Source organism: Melanostigma gelatinosum (assembly GCF_949748355.1).
Source record: "Melanostigma gelatinosum genome assembly, chromosome: 10".
NCBI classification, from domain to species: domain Eukaryota; kingdom Metazoa; phylum Chordata; class Actinopteri; order Perciformes; family Zoarcidae; genus Melanostigma; species Melanostigma gelatinosum.
Genome location: NC_136643.1, coordinates 16,483,939 through 16,506,252, shown reverse-complemented (window position 1 = coordinate 16,506,252; position 22,314 = coordinate 16,483,939). Strand labels below are relative to the sequence as shown.

The following is a 22,314-nucleotide window of genomic DNA, read 5'->3' as shown; positions in this document are numbered from 1 at the left end:
TATAAAAGAAATTCAAGAATCCCTGTGATTCATTGCCTCACTTCTAACGGCATCTGGTTGATGTGTGGCTCATTGTCATGCAACCCATGGTGCTATCTGCCTGTGGTCCGCATGCAGTGCTCACTGATGTGAGCTGCACCAAGCCTCTACTGGGGGAGAGGATCAAAATGAAAAAACACTGTTGGCAATATTTCAACAGAACAAAAATATGTGCTAGCCAAGAAATATGTGCTGTCCAACATATCCCAGTTATGGATGAAACCATACAGATGAAATGCTTATGAAAATGTATCAGCAGAGAGAAGTCATAAAAAAGGGAATAGACGTCCAGCAACCAGCATAATTCACCTTTATTTCAGCTTTAATAAGAGTTGTTGATGTCAATTTGTGATACTGATGACAATGCTTTTATTTAGCAGCGTCTGCTCTTTTCATATTTCTAAGATGACCGATGTACTTTGAGGAACTGCAGAGATAAACATTTGCATAATGTCATGGGAATATTTGCATTCAATCTGAAACGATATTTATTTGTCAAGCAAAGAATCGTGTGTAAATACTGCAGTCGTATACTACATGTGAGAGAGCAGCTTGATGCTGATGTTTTTATTCGTTCATAATTTAGCAATCATCATATCAAGACACTGATATTTCAGATACTTGTGTTTACTTTGCGTTGCTATACTGTGTTAGTGGATGAATTGAGCTATCATTAGGCCATGACATTATTTCATTATAATCTGCCGATTGCGTCTGACATCAAAGCCATACTTGTTTAATGTAGCATCTCAAACTATGTCAGGCAAAAATGTCTGTCAGCCTTTGTGAATGTGACATTTTATTTTATTTGCTCGGGAATATAATTCATTTCACATCTGGGCTTCTCTCTTATTTAATCAGGCACCGTGACAAAGAGATCAGAGATATTTACATACTGTAGTAGTTAGAGGAGTGAGGTTTACAAATTGACACGATAAGGCTCTCCACCAAACACTGGTGTTGGTTGGCAATGCGCCATTTCTCGGGAGGGAGCGGCCAAGGGTTTAGTGCCTTGCTTAAGGGCATGTTGATGGACGTTATTGAGAAAGCAAAGACAATTTTCTCACCTAGCCTGTCGTCTCTTTGTTATTCATTGCAAATGACTCTCTCTTTGCATGGATGTTATAAATTACCAACATATTCTGTTTTTCCAAACTAGGAGACATTCGGTGTACTTACAGCCAGCGTTGACCAATATTGAATGCCATTTACAGTACTGGTCATGGGTATTTTTTTGTATTTAATGTACTCCAGCATATTGGGCTGAAAATTAAATAATGACTGTTACTACAGTGCCGACTTTCAGATTTGAGTGTGTTGTGTTGTGTAACATTGTAACTTTCCTGCTGAACTCCTGAAAAACTTGCTTCATTTCAAATTAATACAAAATGTGTGAATGTCCAAAAATACTGTATAATGGACTACACTGGAAAAACTACATCCTTCTTATACATTCATTGTTGGTTTTGTTCTTTTAATGGGATTTGTTGAAAATATGAAAATAGAACAACAGCATCCTGTGATGTTCCATTCCACATACAAGCGTTATCATTTATCATTTCTCTTTCCTTTATAAGCTACATTATATTACCTAAGATGGCAAAAGAAATATTTTTTCTGACCGGATTTATTTTCTTGTATGTAAGAGATAGGATAGGATATGAGAGAGAGAGAGAGAGAATTCCTATTTTTCCTTTCCTTTCACCCTCACTGCATGACTTAGCTCTGTTCTGGATCACAGAGGACTGGCTTCAAGCTGAATAAAGCAGGGTCATCATGAAAAGAACATGAGACCTCGAAACACTGACACAAATGTTCAGACTGTTTTTTACATTCTTGGACAGGATCATTTGCATTTCAGTCTAGGGAGGTTTGGTGGGAGCAGCAGAGTGTCTCTTTAAAACAGGTGGTCAATGGAAAATGCAGGTATGAGTTACACATGCTGAGGAAGAACAGGGTTGCGCAGATGCCTTGGCAGACACTGACTACCAGAGTCCGGCTGGCGCCACCGTCTCCAACTGGGCCAACTGTTTAGGTAGTTACAGAAACCGTGAAAATGAGAGATTTTCACAGTATTTGTTGTGGATTTGTACGTGCATAATTTGGCTCATAGTGACAGGCGGTAACAGCTGCTGGAGTATGCAGTGCACTCTGATGAGAGCTGTGATGATGAAACCAGGGTGACCTGATTTATTAGTACACATGCGCCTGCAGAAGGGTCACAGGAAGTATTTCCATGTGGATTTTCTGGGGACTTGACATCAGAGGCATGGGGGTTTCGCTCTCTAAAAAAAACACACTCTAGGCCCATCTTTTGCAAGTGGGCGGAGGGTCTAAAATAAAATCAGCTGCCACTGTCTGCTAGTTGGACAGAGGTGAACACATAGTACTGGAGCTGGTCTCCAACACTGACTGGGGATTTGCTTTTGGCTTGGAACGACCCTGCAGGTTGGGGGTGCAGTGGCCTTCAAGTGGGATTTTTATATGCTGAGCTCATATTTTTACATTTCAACATCCTCCTTACCTGGTAGGTGATGAGATCTCTGAGAGCTGAGTTGAGTGGAACGTTTAAGTGTGAATGTTTGGGCTTTTCAAATGATGTTTTTATGTTAATCATTTTCCAATGCGAAAGCACTAATGCATTTTAAAATCCTTTAATCCTCCTTTAGTATCTGCAGAGAAAAACATGAAAGGCTGGCACTGAATTCTTGATTGTACTCCAAAATCAATTAACATTGTCCTCATGTTGAGTGCACTTCCATTCAAAATACAGAGCAAAATATGAATCTTATGTCAGGCATAAAATATCAAATTAATGATAATTCCCAAATAGATGGAGTTCTGAGCTGTTTGTACCAAGGCCAGTACCTAGTTGTTATGTCACTCTGCTTCATTGTCTCCGGGCAAGCCACGAAATGACAAATACTGCAGAGTAATTACAAAAACAAAACACTAAAAATGATCAAATCAGAAAATCTAAAAGCTTTTAGAAAGGAAAGCTTTGCCCTCCCAGCTTTCCTCTATTTTTCACTGAGAAACACGAGCCTTGATGGTTAAGTTTAAAATAGGCTTGATTTATTTTTGCAAGTACATGGCGCCTGGATTACTTCACTTTCTTGTTATTTGAGCTCTCAGCCCAACCTAACGTGTCATGAGATAGCCTCAGACTGTTGACAGATTTTCTTTGGCAACTTTATAATTTCAGTTCCAACCACAATAAATTACGGTCTATAAGTCCATCTCCTCAAGACCTGAACTTTAATATGCTGCAGTGCAGAATTTTCCACTTGAGTTTCACTGCAAGTCAAGATTTGAAGTATATCTAACTATAATTCTCTCATTTTAAGAGCTGTGTATTACAAACATACTTACCATTCCTGGCTAAAATAGACAGTAGGGGACTGTAGGGGACTGGTAAACTACAAATCCAAATATGCCAAGGGAAAGCAGCTAACAACAGTGCACTATACTAATATTTGTATATATTACTTTTACATGACTTTTTGCCATGCAATTTAGAGAGTAGCATTAACGGGTATCAATTTCAGGTTTCATTATTCAGCTTACTTAATAATAAAATAGCGTATCACCTCCAGCTGTCTGTAGCTCAAAGAACTGATTAAAAAATTGATTTGGTGTTTTTTTGAGTCTGTACTTTATTCAGTTTTCACTACTTTGAAAAAAATGGTATTCAGTGATTAAATCTGTCATTTGCTGCCAGAAATTATATTAAAGATGTCCCCTTTCTAGCAGCTCTGCTGACATTATTCTTGATATTATAGTGACTTTAATATACGAATGGCTTCAAGTGCTAATACAATATGTCGAACTGGCAAACATAGACAAAAGTGTCATCAACTGGCCTGATGGAGATAACACAGTCTAACAGTTGGAAAAGGTAACAACTGACTATCTTTTCAGCAGATTGCAATACCCTGCAGGTCAACAATAATGGTCCTTTCAGTCTGGACTGTTGGCTGATTTTATTCCAGTCATAACTTGTAATGGTTATGCGTAAAATAAAAAGGAAAGATCGGAATGACTGCTAATTCAACTTCCTGTACGATCCTCTAAACCCCATAATACATTTATATGCTGATTATAATCAATCCCTTTATTGACAGAATATGAGACTTTATGTAAATCATCTTAAGTGACCATTTTAAGGGGACATCAAACCATGGGGTACACCGTTAGAGAAGAATTATTTTGGACGAAAGCATCCCTTGTCTCTAAATGCTTCCACTTAAAGTCGGCATGGACGAGACTCACCTCACATCACGGTAAAATAACTGCATTTATAAATAGAATTATACATCCTGTACATCCTGTGAGTAACTGAATGTCAGGAGGCAGCTGTGTTATTGGTTAAAATTGTAAACAACGCCACAAAGACAAAGGGGTCTGACACCCTTATCAGTGCAGTTTAGTTGCATGGGTTTACACCGCTAAGTATGGTATGCTACCTCTTTATAACTGAATGATACTTAAAGGAACAGTGTGTAACATTTAGGGGGATTTATTGGCAGATATTGAATATAATATTCATAACTACGTTTTAATCAGTGTATAATCACCCGAAACTAAGAATTGTTGTGTTTTCCTATCTATCTACCTGGGGGAGCAGGTCCTCTTCCATGTAGTCGGCCATCTTGCACCACCATGCAGCCCAGAAAGGACACTGGCTCTGACGAGTGCCATTCGCGTTTTTACGTTATTTGAAGATAGGGATGCGTTCCGAAATTACTGAAGATCGTAGTATTGACATGCCCCGACATTACTGGTGTTTTTTTATGAGTACTTTTTGATGTTTTGATGTAATATATGTTCACGCTGAAGCTCGCATCTGCTCTTCTCTCTCTGTCGGGCTGAGCTCCTCCAACTACACACACACATACATAGACACAAACACACACTCACAAAGCACGAGCAGAGAGGCAGCTGTGGTGAAGTGAACTAAAGTGAAGGATACTCAAGTTGAGGGCAACTACTACTTGTTACTGTACGTGCAATAAAATATTTGCGAGTAAAAAGTAAATGCTTTATCGATGCATCAACAACAACTTCTCTGCTGGCTGAGACAAAGCAGCCAGGTGCACGGAAGACGGGAGGAGTGACTGATACTGACTGATGTCCATGTTCTTCTTTCTTTATAAACTTTACGATACCGATCCTGACCTGTAGACCACTGTAGTTCTCCAACATGCTTAGGAAGGAAGGGGTGAGCTGAGGGCTATTTAGTTGGTTGCAACCTGTCACAAACCACTCGATAAAACTTACACACTGTTCCTTTAATAACACACTCAAGCATTTTGTTGTAAAGTTGATTGGGTATTTGTGCCATAGCTGCTGGCAGAGCAGGTTGAAACAGGGCAGGGCTTCCTGAAAGAGATATAAACCAGAGGAACCGGATTCACTCTGTGGGCTCAGAGGTCATCCCACTGACCAACTGTAAGGCCGTGTACCAGCCAGCTGTCTCCAAGCAGACACCACCTCCAGCACTGCGGGGTACTTTAGTTTGTGCATGGACATTGTGCATTGTTTCTACTACAGAATACAGAGGAGGGCTGCAGAAAACATATTGTTGGCTGTATTTTGAGAGCTCTCTCACAGTTCCTTATGTAAATCTGAATCCATTACAGCATATTATGAGAGTTTGTGTACGTGAGAGAGCGATCCGCATGTAGCATTAGTTGCATCACGTTTAACGGTGGCCTGTACTGCAGAATAGCCTTATTAAGCACCAGTTTGATTTCTGGGGCATGTAGAAATGGAGGCAGCTAATGATATTTCCTGCTTCATTAGGTCATGGAGGAGTCGGAGGTTTGTTCCCTGCCTGGGGGAGTTGCCAGTGTGAGGAAACAATTTGAGACCCAGGAAACTGCAACATCCTACAATGTAACCCAGTTCCATTTTCATCACAGAACTGTGCAGGTATGCAGAGCACAGTATATTCATTCATGAGGCTAAGAGCATGAAAGAGATGACTGTGGTTAAATGATGGTCACGTTTCTTCTGACCTGAGCCTGTTTCCATCATTTAGCTTTGGAATTGTGTGACTGCGATGGAGAGCTTTGCAAGTAAAATACGAAATTTAGGCTGAAGATTAACACTGAGGCTCTTATTAAATCTTGCACCAATACTAAAGTGTGTGGGTTTAAGTCACAGGCATGACTTGACATTTCTAACAGCTTCCAGGAAAAACTTCAGGGTGCTTTAAATAACACTTATATTGGAGCTCCGTTCAGTCGAGAGAAACTTCACAAAGAAGTGGAAAAGAATGGTATTTTTTATTTTGCTATGGTACAGTGTGAGTGACCAGCTTGATCACAGATCATCATGCCTCCATCTGTGATTAGTCATTTCAATCTGCTGTGAGCAATCTGGTCTAGCATCTTCTCTACATGGTATTCAGTTGTGTAATATTAAGCTGTGGCTGGTGAAGTAAATTGGAGTGGACTAAACTCACATCTGTGGCGGCAGGGGCACTGTGGTGAAGCGAGACTGAGAGATGTATCTGTGTGTTTGCATGCACACATTTTTCACTGTGTTTGACAATCACTGTCTTCATCTTCACAGGAAATGTCCAACTCTGACGTGACAGTGTCAAGCAGCAGCAGGCATGTCGTCCCAGGCAGTCAGCAGCAAGATGTCAACCAAGAAGAGATGGTATTTAACTTTGTCTGTCACTGTTTCTGCAGGCAGAACGAGAAGGCTTTGCTAATGAGAAACACTTTGAGTGCCTTGTTGGTTAAAACTTTGAGTAATTGCAATCAATCACATTTGTGTAATTGATGTTTTTGGGAAGTCTCTGAGAGCTTGGGCTGAGATGAAACAAAAGAAACATGACATTTAATGGAAAACGTGTAGTATTCATAAGTAAATGGAGAATTTCTGTATTTCCTTTTTTATCATCAATATCTTTTTTTTCATTTTTTAATATTTAGGTGTCTTACAGTGACAGTAACGTTGCATCCAGTTTTGAAAACCATCAAAATGAAACAGGTAGGATGTCGTTTGGATATTTTTATTCTCTGCCATATACGCTGTCACATGCCTGACTAATTTAAGGCCTGCCTTTATACTTGGTTCTGTGCTGACTTTTAGAAGAGAAGTTTCCCAGGTACACTACAAAAGAACTGAGGGATCTCTTTGAAAAATCAATAGAAGAGGCTGCTCCACACAAACCAATCAAAGTAAGTATTTCCATTTCACTTGAGCAAAGCAGTATATACTAAGATATGAAAATACATCATGTTTAAGTGAACAGGAGTGGGCCTTGTATAAATTAGATACCATTATATAACATACATGCATCATTTCCTGTGAATCCCTCGTGTGTGAGGGCAATTTGAATCTAGCGGAGGAATGGCGGACTCCAACAATGAAATTTCTAAATAGAGGTAATAACAGAATGTAAATTTACCAAATTGCCACTGCTTAAAATATGCAATCCATGAATAGTATTAATGGGGTTTGACTTCATGAGAATCTTAAGGAGTATAACTTTAACTCATAGATTTATAGATAGATTCGATAAAAGCATTGTAAGAAAGCAATTTATTCAGGTCAATTAATCTTGGATTGACAGGTGTTCTGCTATGTGAGATCATTCATGTTTTATGATCAAATTTCCACAATGTATCAGTAAGTGTTGCAAATGTAGCAATTAGCAAATGTAAAATACATATAACTGTTATGGGTAATGTTATGGATTTATAGTTATTCCCCCGTAATTATTATTTTTGTTCCTTAAAAAGATTGGACGTGATATCAATCGAGCTAAGTGGTCCTCAAATGTGACACAAAACAACACTGTGACTCGTAATGTCTATGAAGCATCCACTAATGAGGCAGCAGAAGACACATTGGCTGAAGTGATGGATTATGAGGACTTTCCGCCCCCACCAGCTGAGGATTGTGACTATCTTCCACCCCCGCCTCCAGAATTACTCGAAATGCCATCAGACAGTGAAGATATTCCGGCATGCCCTTACTCACCCGAGCCTCCAGAACCGACAAACCTCTCCAAATACCCACTCAACAAAGAAGCTTACTGCAAGCAGAGGAGTATGTATGAGCTGAAACGTCTTTACAAGCACATTCATCCTGAGGTTCGTAAGAATATAGAAAAGGAATACTACAGTGATTACACTGAAACTGAGAACAACCAGTTAGAGAACCAGGAGTATGAGGATGATGGTGGCAGTCCCGATGATATCGACGATGAAGACTACATGGAATGGGAGGAGATTCTCCCCGGGGAGGTGCAGGCAATGCGATGGATGTTTGAAAATAAGCCACTGGACACCATTAAGGATGAAACTCCTGACGAGGATGACGAAAACAACAAAATAAGTGAACAGGAAATGATACTTGGAAAAGATGTGAGACGTACAGCTTGGATGTTTGAGACCAAGGCAATGGATGAGCTGAGTTCACACAATATCAACTCAACAGAATATAAAAACAAATTCAACAAATTTGATAAAGGAGATGTCTGTGGTGCAGCGTGGCTGTTTGAAACCCAGACAATGGATACTCTCAATAAAATGCATAAGGAGGAAGATTTAACAAAAGAGATTGTGTTTACAGAGGAGGATGGTAATGCTACTATTTATATGATTGACAATAAGTACATGGAAAGCCTTGGCCATACTGAGACCATTGACGAGAGCCACCTGTTGAGACTGAGGTCAGTGTTAGAGGAAATTCATGGAGAAGTGAAAACTGTTACGAGTACTTTTGACACTCAGTTTAAATGCATCATCATGGGACAATCGAGCCAAATGCTGGAGATTAAGTCCGTGCGAAAAATTGAAAGTGAATTGGAGAACTCCATTGCTTCACGTTGGCTTTTCGATACCCAACCCCTGGACATGACAAACAGAGAATCTACGTCTTTGAAACTTGTTTGTAGTCTTTCCATGGAGGACAGCAATAAGGGAGACTGGGCCAGGTGGTTGTTTGAGATAAAGACATTAGATTCTCTCAATGAGTGGGAAAGCTCAAAAATGGAGAAGAACGACGTTACTGGAGCTGATGTGCGCAAGCACTGCTTAGTGTTTGAAACCCAGCCAATGGATTCTCTGAAGGATGACTCCAATGCGAGACCCCAGTCTATTGAAGAAATTATCGGGGGCAATGTTAGATCTGCGAGGCACTTTTTTGAAAGCAGCCCTCGAGCAGAGAGGAAAACTGACCCCGAGGTCAGAAAACTTCAAAAGGCAACAGTAAATGAAGAAATGAAAGGAGATGTGAGACACCAAAAATGGCGCTTTGAGAGTCAAAATCTAGAGCACATAAGAGAGGAGAAGAAAGAGATTACTCGCACTGTGAATGTTGAGGACGACCTCACACAGGAGGATGGCACAAGCTGCGGGGCAGATGTTCGCAAGAACTGCTGGGTATTTGAGACCAAGCCAATGGATACGTTAAACGATGATTCAAATACTCAGCTACTGACAAAAGAGGACATTATTGCAGGTGATGTGAGATCAGCCAGAAATTATTTTGAAACAGCTCCAGCTGAGGAGTTGAAGGACCTTGCAGAGGTGGGCAAACTGAAAAAAGCTGTCGCTCTTAATGAGGAGAAGGGTGATGTCAGACATCAGAAATGGCGATTTGAAAGCCAACCCCTGGAGCAGATCAGACAAGAAAAGAAAGAAGTCATCCGAACGATTGACCTGGAAGAAATTGATAGAGTTGACGTCTTGAACTACAAACAAATCTTCGAGAGCACAGATTTAAACTGGAGGGATGAATCTCAAAAGATTATCATAGAGGGTGTAACATCCGGTTCTGTAAAAGCAAATACAAACCTGTTTGAGTCTACCTCCCTGTATGCCATGCAAGACAGCTCAGGGCACTTTCATGAGGTGAAAACAGTGCGGCGGGAAGAGGTTGTGAAAGGAGATGTAACAACGTGCAAGTGGATGTTTGAAACCCGACCAATCGACCAGTTTGATGAAAGCATTGATAAATACCAAATTATCAAGGGCATATCGAAACAAGAAATAGAGTCTGGCGATGTGAAAACCGCAAAGTGGTTGTTTGAAACACAGCCTCTAGATGCTATTAAGTACTTCAGCAATATTGAAGATGAAGAGGTTATGGGGACAAAAAGAAATCTGGACCACATGAAGGGTGACGTGAAAACCTGCAAGTGGCTGTTTGAGACAAAACCAATGGACGTCCTTTATGAGAGATCGGAGTTAAAGGGTGAAAATGTATCTGAAGAAATGCAAAAGGGGGATGTCAAAACCTGCACATGGCTTTTTGAGACACAAGCACTCGATACTATCCACGATGAGACAGAGACTATTCTGAAAATGTGCACGGTCAATCAAGAGGACATTAAAGGAAAGGATGTGAGAACAGCTTGTTTTCTCTTTGAGACAGAGAAATTGGAGAACCTTTCTGAGGAGGAGACGGGCTCTTTCAAGTGCGTTACTGAGATAGACATTGCGTCTGGAGACGTGTCCGGGATGAAGTATATTTTTGAAAACCAAACATCCGATATCATGACTTCTACATCTGAGGAAGTAATGCAAAAGCTCAAGACAGTTCAGACTGAGGACATACAAAAAGGAAACGTAGTGAACTGCAAATGGCTCTTTGAAAACCAATCGATAGATACAATACACGATAGCCAAGAGGAATTCATGAGCAGCCGCACAGTGAATGATGTACAAGGAGGAGATGTAGATAAGGGCCGTTTCATTTTTGAGACTTACTCCTTCGATGAAATTCAGGAGACGGACAAAGAGCTGATGAAAATGCGAAAAATTGTCCGCGATGAAGATGAAAGGGGCAATGTGACAAATTACACCATGATGTTTGAAAATCAGCCCCTTTACGCCATTCAGGACAAAGAGGGACTTTACCACGAGGTCACCACCGTCACAAGCCAAGAAGTAACACGAGGAGATGTTGTCGGAACCCGGTGGAAGTTTGAAACCAAGCCCCTTGACGCTATCAAGGACACTGAAGAGGTCTATATAATTAAATCTGTCACACAAGAGGATGTGCAAAAAGGCGATGTCAGCTCTGCGAAGTGGAGATTTGAGACACAACCACTTGACAGGATTTCTGAAGAAACGAAGACTCTCATAAAAACGGTGAATGATATTCAGGGAGGCAATGTTAGGATAAACAAAGATCGTTTTGAGTCTGACGCACTGTCGCAGGAATCTGTTAGAACGGTTAATGTGAGTGAAATACAAAAAGGTGATGTCAGGTCTGCGAAATGGAGATTTGAAACCCAGTCCATTGACAAAATAAGAAGCATGAGCTCTGAAAATCTGATTGAAACGGTTAAAAAAGAGGAGGTTGAAAAGGGAAATGTTAAACATTCAGTCTGGCTCTTTGAGGAAAATCCCCTTGATCACATTAAAGAGGTAGATGAGGACGAAGGTACAACCATCACATCACTAGATATGATTTCCAATGCGGATGTAAAGTCAACAACGTGGTTATTTGAAACAACACCATTTGATGACTTTAACGAGACAAAAGTGGAGAAGACTAAAATTCTGGGCAAGAGTGTCAAAGGAACTCTGGAGGAACTTTATAGTCAGAAAATGGTGAGGTCGAAGGGAATACTCATTGAAGCTGATGAAGTAGGCGACGTTAGGATGGCAAAATACCAGCTAATGAATAAGCAGGCTCCGGAAATTCAACGAGAGGATGTCATCAGGGGAGATCTGCAGACTATTATGATGAACCTGCTTAACAGACAGGAAAGACAGGAGCAGCAGATAGTTATAGATTCAGAAGAGAAGGGTGACATCAGATCTACGGTGCATCAACTATTCAACCAAGAGAGTGACAGCAGTATTGAAAGAGAGGAAATACTACGAGGTGACATTCAGGAAGCTATAAACAATCTTTTTGATGAGAGCGGTTCAGCAAAACATGGAATACTCATCCAGGAGGATGAAAAAGGAGACGTCCAGATGACATTATATTCCCTTCTTAATAAACAAGAGAATGTTAATGTTGAAAAAGAGGACATCGTAAGAGGGGATATAAAGAGTGCTCTGCAAAGACTGTCCAGTTCAGACAAGAAAGATCAGGCAGTAAAGATAAGGATAGACGAGACTGAAAAAGGAAATGTCAACTTTTACTCCACATGCATCGAATCTGGGGCTCTCGACTATCTTAAACAGCTTCACGTAGGATCTGATGAGACTCTGTCTGACAGAGTAGAAAAAGAGAAGATCCTTGGAGGCGACATCAAGGGCACTAAACTCATCCTCGGCCGTAATTCAACGCAAATTGATCGTACAGTGGAGGATGTTATACCTGGTGATGTTCAAAGCACAGTAAAAGTTTTCATGTCAGAGCCAACGCTCTCATTGGAAAGACACCAAACGGAGGAGATAGTCAAAGGCAATTTAAAAGCTGCTTTAAATCTATTGTCTGAATCAGCAAATCAAACGGTTGTTGTAGAGAAAGAGGTGGTGGTGAAAGGCAACATACCGAAAACCCTGCGGTGCCTGGAGAAGGCTCAAGAACGATACAAAGAGGTGGAGAAGCCAGATATCATACGGGGAAATATCAAAGCGGCTCTGAGATCGCTTGAAAAATCATCGACTTCTCGAGTTGAAGCTGTTCTGGAGGATTTAGTTCCTGGAGATGTGAGGGCCACCCTGAAATCTCTGGAGCTGGCAAAGCAAGCGGTAAAGGAAGTCGAAAAGGAGGAAATTGTGAGGGGCGATATTCGCACAGCAATGCAAAGTCTGCACGATGCCTCCAGTGAGAGGAAGACGTGTCAACAGGAAATAGATGTTCAGGGCAACGTCAGAGAAACAATTCAGCTCTTAATGGAGCCTCCGCCTTCACCAAGGATGGAAAGGAGCCCAAGCCTCGAGCGCGACGTAAAGGGTGATGTGAAGATGTCAATTAAGTCATTGTATCAGACGCAGGAGCAATCCCAGCTGGAGAAAGAAGAAGTGATAAAGGGTAATGTTAAAGGCACAATTAAATCGCTGTTGGAAACAGCACAGCGTGAATCTCCCAAAGTCAGACTTGGATCATACAGAAGAGTTCGAGTCAAGCAGAGCCCCCCGGTAAAACACTTAAATGATGATGCAAAAAGGAACATACAAAAGATAAAAACTGCTCATTCAGTTGAGACATCAAAAGAAAAGCACTCCATCTCTAATGACACTGAAATTGTTAGAACAATGTCAAGTTCCGTGGAGCGGTCTGCTCAGCAATCACAAACTGTGGTGGAGCATAAAACGATTATCCAAAATCACGGCATCAAAACATTAAAGACAGAGTTTCGTAATCTAAAGTCGAAGGGAAAGGGAATGAAAAAAGTCGATAAAACCAAAGTAAAAACTGAATCTTACATCCTAAAACCACATGCGCCAGAGCCTGATCTGCCTCTCCCACCTCCACCAGAGACAGACGCTGACCTTCCTCCTCCTCCTCCCAGTGTTTATTCTGACATTGATCGTCTTCCTCCTCCTCCACCACCACTAACCAGTGAGCAGGACTTTCTCCCACCTCCTCCCTCTCAACAGGAACTAGACAGCATGCCAGCACAGGCAATTTATCCCTCACCAGCAAAAGCAACAAAGATGACAGTCAGAAAAGTGAAAGCTCCGGTCTTACACCCGGTCCCAAAGCTGGAGCCTAAAGTGGAATTCAGTAAAACACAGCAGGTGGAGCTCACATCCGAGAAAGTGGTAGAAATCAGCCAAACCAAATCAAAAACAACAACACGTACATCAAAAACAGTTTCATGTGAATTCCCTCCACTGCCTGAGTCACCAAAACGGCTAAAGAAAGTTTACATCGCTCCTGTGAAATTCACCCCTCCACCCTCTCCTCCGCCTTCCATGAGAGGGAAAATGACTAAATTTACCACTCCATTAATAAAAGCAGAAGAAAAGTACCGGAAGCTGGTGGAGGACAACACCCCCCCAACCACTCCAACACCCACTTACATACATGACTCAGTTACCGCTGCTCTTGAAATGCTCTCCACCGTCGATACAGAGCAGTCGAATAACAATGCATCAGAAATCACAAAGGAGAGAGCTGAGAAGAAGGCATTGAGTGTCCATTCAGACTCTCTATCATGTGATTTATCCAAGCATGTCGTAGTTTTAAATACCACCCACAGCAATGTCAGCGCTCGCCATGAGAAAACCTGCACTGATTCAACAGTTATATCTTCTGCCAAACAGGAAATTGTCTCTAATGAGACATCGAAGGTTATCTCTATTCAAAAGACCTCATCAGTATCAGCTGTTAAACAACAGATGCATACGACTACACAGAACTCTATTTATGTTTCCTCCGAGCAGTCTGCTCAGTCTGTCATGGCTGACAAGGTCCAGACCTCGCTGACTGATGTCGCAAAAACTGAAAACATGTTGGCTGAAAGAAAGGATTCTAAAAATCAGAAAACAAAGCGCTCCAACAAGCCCTATGATAAAAACGAAGATGAAATGTATTCTGATAAAAGCCATATAGAAAAGAATGAAAGCAAATCGCAATCTGAGAAAAAAGACAAAAATGTGAAAGAGTCCAGATCACCACCACCAGATAGCAAGAAGAAAACTGATCATTCTCCTACCAAGAGCCAAGAGAAAGTTTCGGATCAGCCAATGCAAACAGGAACGGCAGCTGCCAATACAAATGGAAAAGCAGGTAAATCTAATCAAAAGGGGAAAAAGAACCATAAGCAAGAACAGCAAGTCGAGACAAAAAGGTCCAGTGAGAGTGAGAAACAGAGTGTTTCACAAGATGTCAAGGTGAATGTGAAGGCAGCTGCTGAGGTGAAAGTGATCAGTGAACTTAAAGAAGTTAAAACAGAGTTAAAACAGGGGATTAAGAATGTTACTTCCTCTCCTGCTGCCGCCCCTAAGCCTGCTGTTACGGATAGCATAACTGACAGCCAACCGGAAACTCCAACTCCCGCAAAAAAGAAAAAGAAGTCCAAAAAGTCCAAAGTGGGTGCACAGCCAGGTCAAGGTAAAGAGATTTCCACAGACTCAAAGACAGACATCATATACACCAATACAGCAACGTCTGAAAAATCACACCAAACTCATGAAACAATTGCAATTTCCCAAATTAAAAAAAGTAGAAATGAAGAGCAGATTCAAGTTGACAGAGAAGTCATTACCACAGAAAGCAAATACGATCAAAATTTACAGCAACAAAAAAGAGTTCAAAAGCAAGTGAAGGGATCTCAAAAGAAGAAAGAAGTGACAGCTATTCAGCAGAGCGAAGAGAATCCTCCAGAAGAAAGTCGGGCTGTCCCAATTACAGTGACAGGCAAGTCGGAGCAAAATGAACGGGTAAAGCCCACATCAGGGAAAACAGAAGAATCTCAGAGGCGAGAGGCCCAAGTGTTAATCTCTCACATCACAGAGATACAAAGAGTTTCGGAGAAGACTGATTCTAAATATGTGAAGACTCCGGTCAACACAGTTCCAGATTGGCTGATGAGTCCCGAAAGAAAGTGTGAACTGGAGGAATCTGTGGTGGAAAAAAAAAGAGAAGAAATTCTTTCTCGTGCGAGGAAACTAGCAGAGGCTAAACTAATGCATCTAGAAGATAATGAAACAATGGAGAAGCATGAATGTGAGCCAATATCGGAGAAATCTGTTTCTGCTGGGGCAACGCCAAGAATATCCAAGATCAGTATTGGTTCTGCCAAAATTGAGAAGCAAACAAAGAAGAAGACCTCCCATGAAAGGCGCAAAGAAGAAGTCAGTCAGTGCAAGTCTGTCGACCTGCGGGCTCCCTCTCCGTTGCTGAGGATGCGATCGCCCTCGCCAACGTTTATCACCATTGAATCCACACGAAAAACTGACTCACCCCACAGAGTTACGCCATCACCCACCCTGCTGCATAGGCCACACACACCTCCCACACCACCCCCACGCAGGTGTGACACCCCAACATCATGGCTCACTAGAATCACACCCTCTCCGACTTTTGACAGGGCAGAAAATTTGGCTCGACTCAAAGACACAACAGCCAAACTCTCGCGTGGCGTCACCCCACCACCGCTGCTCCCCCAACAAATCTCAGAGAGCAGATCTGAGATTGTGGAATCGCCTGCGTCTTTCCATCGGCAAATCAAAATTGATTCGAAACTTGTGGAGGCTACAGAGACTATTGCAACAGCAAAGCTTAAAGAAAGTTTATGTAGGGAGGCTCAGTGGGCTGATGTAAATTCTGCACATGTAGAAGAAGATCAAGCTAATATTTTGGACGGTTTGAATGCAAGTGGAATACAAAGTAAGTCCCACATGTCATTTTGTCAAAATGACCCATATCTTATTGATGCTTTTGATATTCCAGAGCCATTATCTCTATCCGTCAAAGAAAAGAGAGAATTTTTTGAAGAAGCACAAAAGGCTGAAATTCACAAGACCTATGTGCGAAAGGAGCCCATTGCTATCCCTGAACGACTGGGTCCAGACATGGAGGACTTAGAGGCAGAAAATGAGAACAAAGAAGACGAGGAGCTTCCCAGGGCGGACCTGTATGGTCTTGTAAACAAATTTGAATCACCAGAAGAGGAATTCTTTATCAGAAAAGAGCTTATCCCACTCACAGAGTGGCTTCACACTGACACTGAAAACATAGATTTTGACAAAGAGAAAGCAAACATCCTGGAACAAGAAATGCCAGCTTTTGACATCCAGGCTATTAAAAATGTTTTTGAACTGGGTGAGCAAAGTTCCTCATTCAGAGAGGAGAAAGAGGATCAGGAGGAGACTGTGTCAAGCCTGAGTGAAACAACAGCAGACACTTCAAAGCGGGAAAGTCCTCAAGAGACACAGAAAGGCTCACGGCGGAGCACCCCTCTCCCTCCTCAGAAAACTGAGGCAGAAATTGGGCCAGCAGAACCATCAGCCTTTTCTGAAACCAAATCAATCACAGAACATTTCTCAGATGTTGATGACTTTGGTAACAACGTCACCGGAATAAGGACAGCTGTCTCTGAGCACTCTGAGAGTGTGTCAACCCAACGGGCTCCTTTTTCCTACGCTGATGCGGTTAAAAAAAAAGCCGCATCAGCAAAGCAAACGGAAACCATCAATGACGATGCCACTGACAAGTTGATGAGCAATTTCCAGAAAACATGGACAGAGAGTGAATCCGTTTTCAAGAGTCTTGGCTACACCATTTCTGAGGAGACAACATCACAAGTTGTGTCACATCAGACGAAGATCGTCTCATCTGGTAAAGACGTATGCAGCATGAAGCAACGTAAACTAATGGCATGGACTATGGATGGATGGGATTTGTTTCAATCAATTCAGTTTGTGGTGTGTTACAAAAGCAGTATTTCTAATCACTGCATTGGATGAATTGCGAAGGCTTTCTATAAAACAAAAAGTGTTTGTAATAGCCAACGACTCTAAGAAGCTACAGCCAAGCTAGCAGTTCTGTGAGGCTCAACATAGGGACAGCAGTGTTTTGAGCCAAATTAGCATGCTAGCATGCTCACAATGGCAATGGTTACAGGCTAATGTTTAGCAGGTAATTATTCTTAGTTTAGGGTGTTCGCATGCTTACATGTACTATTTGGAACTAACCACAAAGTACAGCTGAGGCTGATGGGGATGTCATGACAATCGTACTTGAGGAAAAGTGGAGGGTTCACTGAAGAGATTATAATTCATCCTCTGGGGACCATGAATGTCTGGACCAAATTTCATGTTGGTCCTTCCAATAGCAGTCCTCTGAACACAGCTTCAATAACACATAACAAAATTATCCTTGACAGAAGGTACATCCGTTTTCTGGCGCTTTTAACGACATCTCGTGATCAGTGGAGTTGTTTAAGGATGGTATTTACACTGCCTCTGACATCCAACAGCAACAACAAACCTTGTACAGAAACGATCGTCCTCCCTGTATGACCACCTATCATGTGATGGCAACTCAACCAACTCTATTCACTAATAGACCATGACATTCAATTGAAAGATCTGGGGAAAAAAACAAGCACACCTTTAATGAATGTGTTGAACGTTTTCTGCAGTGCATACAATAAGGATGATGTCAATTTTAAATATAATTGATTAATATAATAGAACTGCAGCCTTTTCAAGAGGCTGTCCATTAGCCGACCAGAATGAAGCCAGCATACAGTGTAATGTTACAGTACAGTACACGCTGGCTGAGGGCTTGCACTCAACCGGATGACACCTTATTTTTCGTGCTCACAAAGTGCAGTTGAGAGATGCATGGAAATCTGTGCATGCATGTAAGTAGGTAGATGAGTGAATACAATAAAATCCTGACTGATACACTGAAGCATTCACTCTCATGACCATTATGAATGTTTTATTCAAACAACTGAATTAACCGTATGAGGTACGCATTTAAATGCATATGTCATATATTTGTTTGCTTTGTACTAACAAGATTAACCATAATAGAAAAATGAAAGAAAAGCCGTTGTTGCATGGTGAGCAAAAAAAGGAAATGCTCTTCACATGGGATGAACGGCGGGGAAAAAAAATCCAATAATTTGTATTCTATCTCTTTCAAACAGGTTCGAGTTCCAAAGTCAGAGCTCTGCACAGTATGTCAGAGGAGAGCTTATCCGATGGATGCTCTGATAGTGGACAAAAAGAAGTACCATAAATCCTGTTTCTGCTGTGAGCACTGTGGAAATAAATTAAGGTAAATATTACATTCATTCAAATCAATGGTCATCATGGGCACGATTAATCACTGCAATATTCATTTGTAAATGCCTTGTTGTTTTAATGGCAGTATAATGTATTATTATTATTCATTATTTATTCTAAAAGAAAAAATGTTCTTTCCTCTTGTAGCTTAGGGAATTCCGTCTCTCTCCATGGACACTTCTACTGTCTACATCATTACAGACAACTCCTCAAATCCAAAGGGAACTACGATAATGGACTTGGGCAGAATCCTCCCGCAGGAAGTGGTGGACCGATCCCCTCGGATGAGAAACTTGAATGGAGATATTCCATGAGCAGCCTAAGTTCAGTAGACAAAACACACAGCGGTGAAAACAATCTGACAAAAATGTGCGATGAAAGCAAACGTCAGAGCAACAAAATATCTGTAGTTTGGCCCCCACAGGTGGATCCCCTGCAGAAAGCCTTTAAAATAGAAGATGACGTTCAGCTAACTAAACCACAGTGGCCCCCTTCTGACAACACGCCCATGTCACCGAAACAACAGCACAGAAAGGCTGTTCCTAAAAGTGTCGTTTGAAATGTAATCACCACCCATCAACTAGACAGATAAGTTAAAGGAACCCAAAGAAGAAGCACAAACGAACGAATGGTTAAATAAGCTGCTGCGAAAGGACTGTCCAATTGGTGCAATTAAGGTTGTGTATGTTTGAAGGGCATGCAGTCAAGGGATTTAAAAAAGGAACATGAAAAGTGAGGACATGAAAGGAAACCGTATATACTTGTAAATGGAGCGTGAACGGGAAAAAAGATTGTAACTGGAATAGTAAGTACGATAGAGATAGACGTGGAGAAAGTGTGGAACGTGGATGTAGACATGGAGCAGTATGCCTTGAAACGACAGGCTTATCTAACGTGTCATTTTTCATTTGTTGTATTTCATCTTTATTTGTCCTGACTTTCAGCATTCACACTAATGTAACAGTTAGTATTTGACACAACGAGATCTCATTTAACTGACAATGTAATTTGTTAGATAAGTTAAACACATTATGGCTAAAAACGGCATCACGACAAGTTTTAAGATCTGAGTGTAATAAAACAATGTTGGTTTCAATCTACATTTCTGGGCGATAATAAGTCAGAGGTTTCGTCACTTTGTAATCAACTGAATGTCTAAACTGTATTCCCACTGCACTTAAAAGGAGCACGGTAAAAAATCCCATATAATTCGGCCCGGTTTCTTTTTCATCCCCTTTGTTTTATTCTAAAATGAATTGGTTTATTGTATAATTCACTCCATTATTTTGCTACTGTATGCCGGTTAATGGAAATAGTTTCAGTCGGTGGACTCTGTTGTATTATTCTGTCCGGCCTTTTGTCTTTCAACATATCAACATTTTTGGATTTGCCTCTTTTTTTAGCACCTGGTGTGCAGACTACTAAAATAATCTTGGAATTATTTTATTTATAACATTGAAAGTATATAATGTAAACAAGTGAATTGGTGATAATCATGTTTGTTTTGGACATTTGTATCCTATTTTGAACAACAAATATTTTGCAATGAAGAATTTTATTTTTTAGATTAGTTATACCTTGCTTTGTACAAGAAAATTCCTGATTCTGTTGTGCTGTCAGGCTGGTTCACTTACTTAATTGCTGATCGAAGGGCAATAAAATATTGAATTTAATTGTTTCATTTGTCTCTTTGAAAGTCTGTTACTCTGTCATCAAAGATGAAGTAGTGTTACAGAGCTTGTCAGGTGTGTGTCTGGTTGAAGCAAGAAGACAGGAGCAGGTCAGCAGATCCCTTTCACACCGTTAGTATAATCTCCGATAGAAGCTGTCTCCACCCTGGAGGGGATTTCCGAGCTCGAACCACAGGTGTTCTTACAGCAGACTATAAACCTTTTCCAAGTGGGGAAAGTTTTGAAATTGAGCATGAAAAAAAGGCAGATGAGGAACAGCTTGAACACGTGTGATGCAGCGGCAGAGGATACAGTGTATGCTCTCATTGAATTTTACAGTCAGTTCTAAAATAAGCTTATGGCCAAATGTGGTTATACTCATCCTCTTACTGCTCCTCAATGTAAACAAGCTTAGCGTACAGTTTGCTGACTTGCACCTATAGCTGTAAGACTATTAATATATATTTGAATTTATATTATACGGTTAGTGTGTTAACATGTGAAGAAGTATATCAAAAGAGAATTGAGGGTCTGAATAAGCTGATATTTTAAACGGTGACACAGATAAGGTTATTGTGCGGTCTAGAGTTTGCCTACAGCTATGACATAAGTGCAAATTAAATTTAGCATACTGACTATTGCACAGTCCACCTACACACTGGGCCAAGATACTGTATGCTTTCCCATTTTAATCATTTTTGAATTGTATTTTTCTATCTTTCTTATTCCTTTTTTTAAAGTATGTATTATTATTATTAGAAATAGCCTTGAAGCACAGTCTTAAGAATATACCACCCTGTATGGAGATATGCACACACGCTTTATGAAGCCCTATTTATGAGAACACAATGTAACATATATGATGAGAACAGACTTGTTTGGCTCATTCCACTATTCTGTGTGTGCATGATTTCCCAGCTGGACAGGACGAGAGCTAAATGTGTGAAACAGTTTGACGGTAAATTCTCGCACAGCGTCAATCTACCTTGCTGCCACTGTCTGCGGGCAGCCCTGGCTTTCGCCCTTTGAGCGGATTGGTCAGGGATCTCTCGGATTACACTCTGATTGGTCGGCTCTGGCTCGACAGGCGATACGTCAGCTCGGTTGCACTAACCATCACGCTTCCTCGTAGAATAACAGTGCTTTAGGATGCTGGAGCGGAGCAGCAGCGTATCATCAGGACCAGAAGTGTGAGTGGGATGAAGACACTGAGTGAGGTAGGCATATCTAGAGCGCTTTCTGTCTTCTAATGGCGTGTGCAATGCAGGTCGAGCTTCACTTATCTTGCGGAATGCAGTGCAATGTGGCGCTTCTACTTTTTTTTCGTAATTTCTGCAATGTTTGTAGATTCGCCTATCCGCAGATAATAATCGGTCCTTCCTCATTTCCTCGTGCTCATCGCGGGTTTTCGAGGGTCCCGGTTATTGTGGGGCTTTGATCTCTGCCTTGCGGTTTTAACCGTCTGGGTCTTTAGCGATGCAGCTACTTTATGCTCAATCCCCGTTGAGCACATACTGATCTCCATCCTATGGAGTGGTCTCGTGTGACACGCGCTGTTACCGCTGCATTTACGGTTAGAAATGCGTAGGTTGTCCAGGACGATGGGAGGTGCAGGTGGCCAAGTTACACTAGCACATCAAACTTTAAACACATATTTTATTCATTTGAATGTCTTTTTTTTTATCATCCCTCTTTTGCAGAGTGCTCGAGTCCTACCTCTTAAATATGATTAATTCACTCGTGTTTCACTCTAACATCTCTCCAACTGCATGTTTATGTGTCCTGACTGCAGTCTGTGCATATGTGTATTTCGGCCCTGAGTGTGTGTTTTTGTGCAAACCCCCCCCCCCAGAGATTGATAAAGTAATTCAAAAAGTAGCCGTGCATTTGGCTTGACTGGGGAATAATAACATATGATTTAA

General features: G+C 41.2%; 1 protein-coding gene across 2 annotated transcripts; it reads left to right on the top strand.

Annotated features, from left to right (window-relative positions):
- Positions 1-2,428: 2,428 nt before the first annotated feature.
- On the top strand, positions 2,429-20,395 carry xirp2b (xin actin binding repeat containing 2b). Of its 2 annotated transcripts, XM_079277690.1 has the most exons (9): positions 2,429-2,566; positions 5,386-5,547; positions 5,845-5,973; positions 6,619-6,708; positions 6,987-7,044; positions 7,147-7,235; positions 7,800-17,262; positions 18,584-18,714; positions 18,870-20,395. In XM_079277690.1, exons 3-8 carry the CDS (start codon positions 5,848-5,850, stop codon positions 18,673-18,675), a joined length of 9,918 nt encoding a protein of 3,305 aa, XP_079133816.1. In that variant the 5' UTR covers positions 2,429-2,566; positions 5,386-5,547; positions 5,845-5,847; the 3' UTR covers positions 18,676-18,714; positions 18,870-20,395. The 2 variants fall into 2 exon arrangements, with proteins under 2 accessions (XP_079133816.1, XP_079133817.1); XM_079277691.1 differs by lacking the exon at positions 5,386-5,547 and having other exon boundaries at positions 2,486-2,566.
- Positions 20,396-22,314: the final 1,919 nt, after the last annotated feature.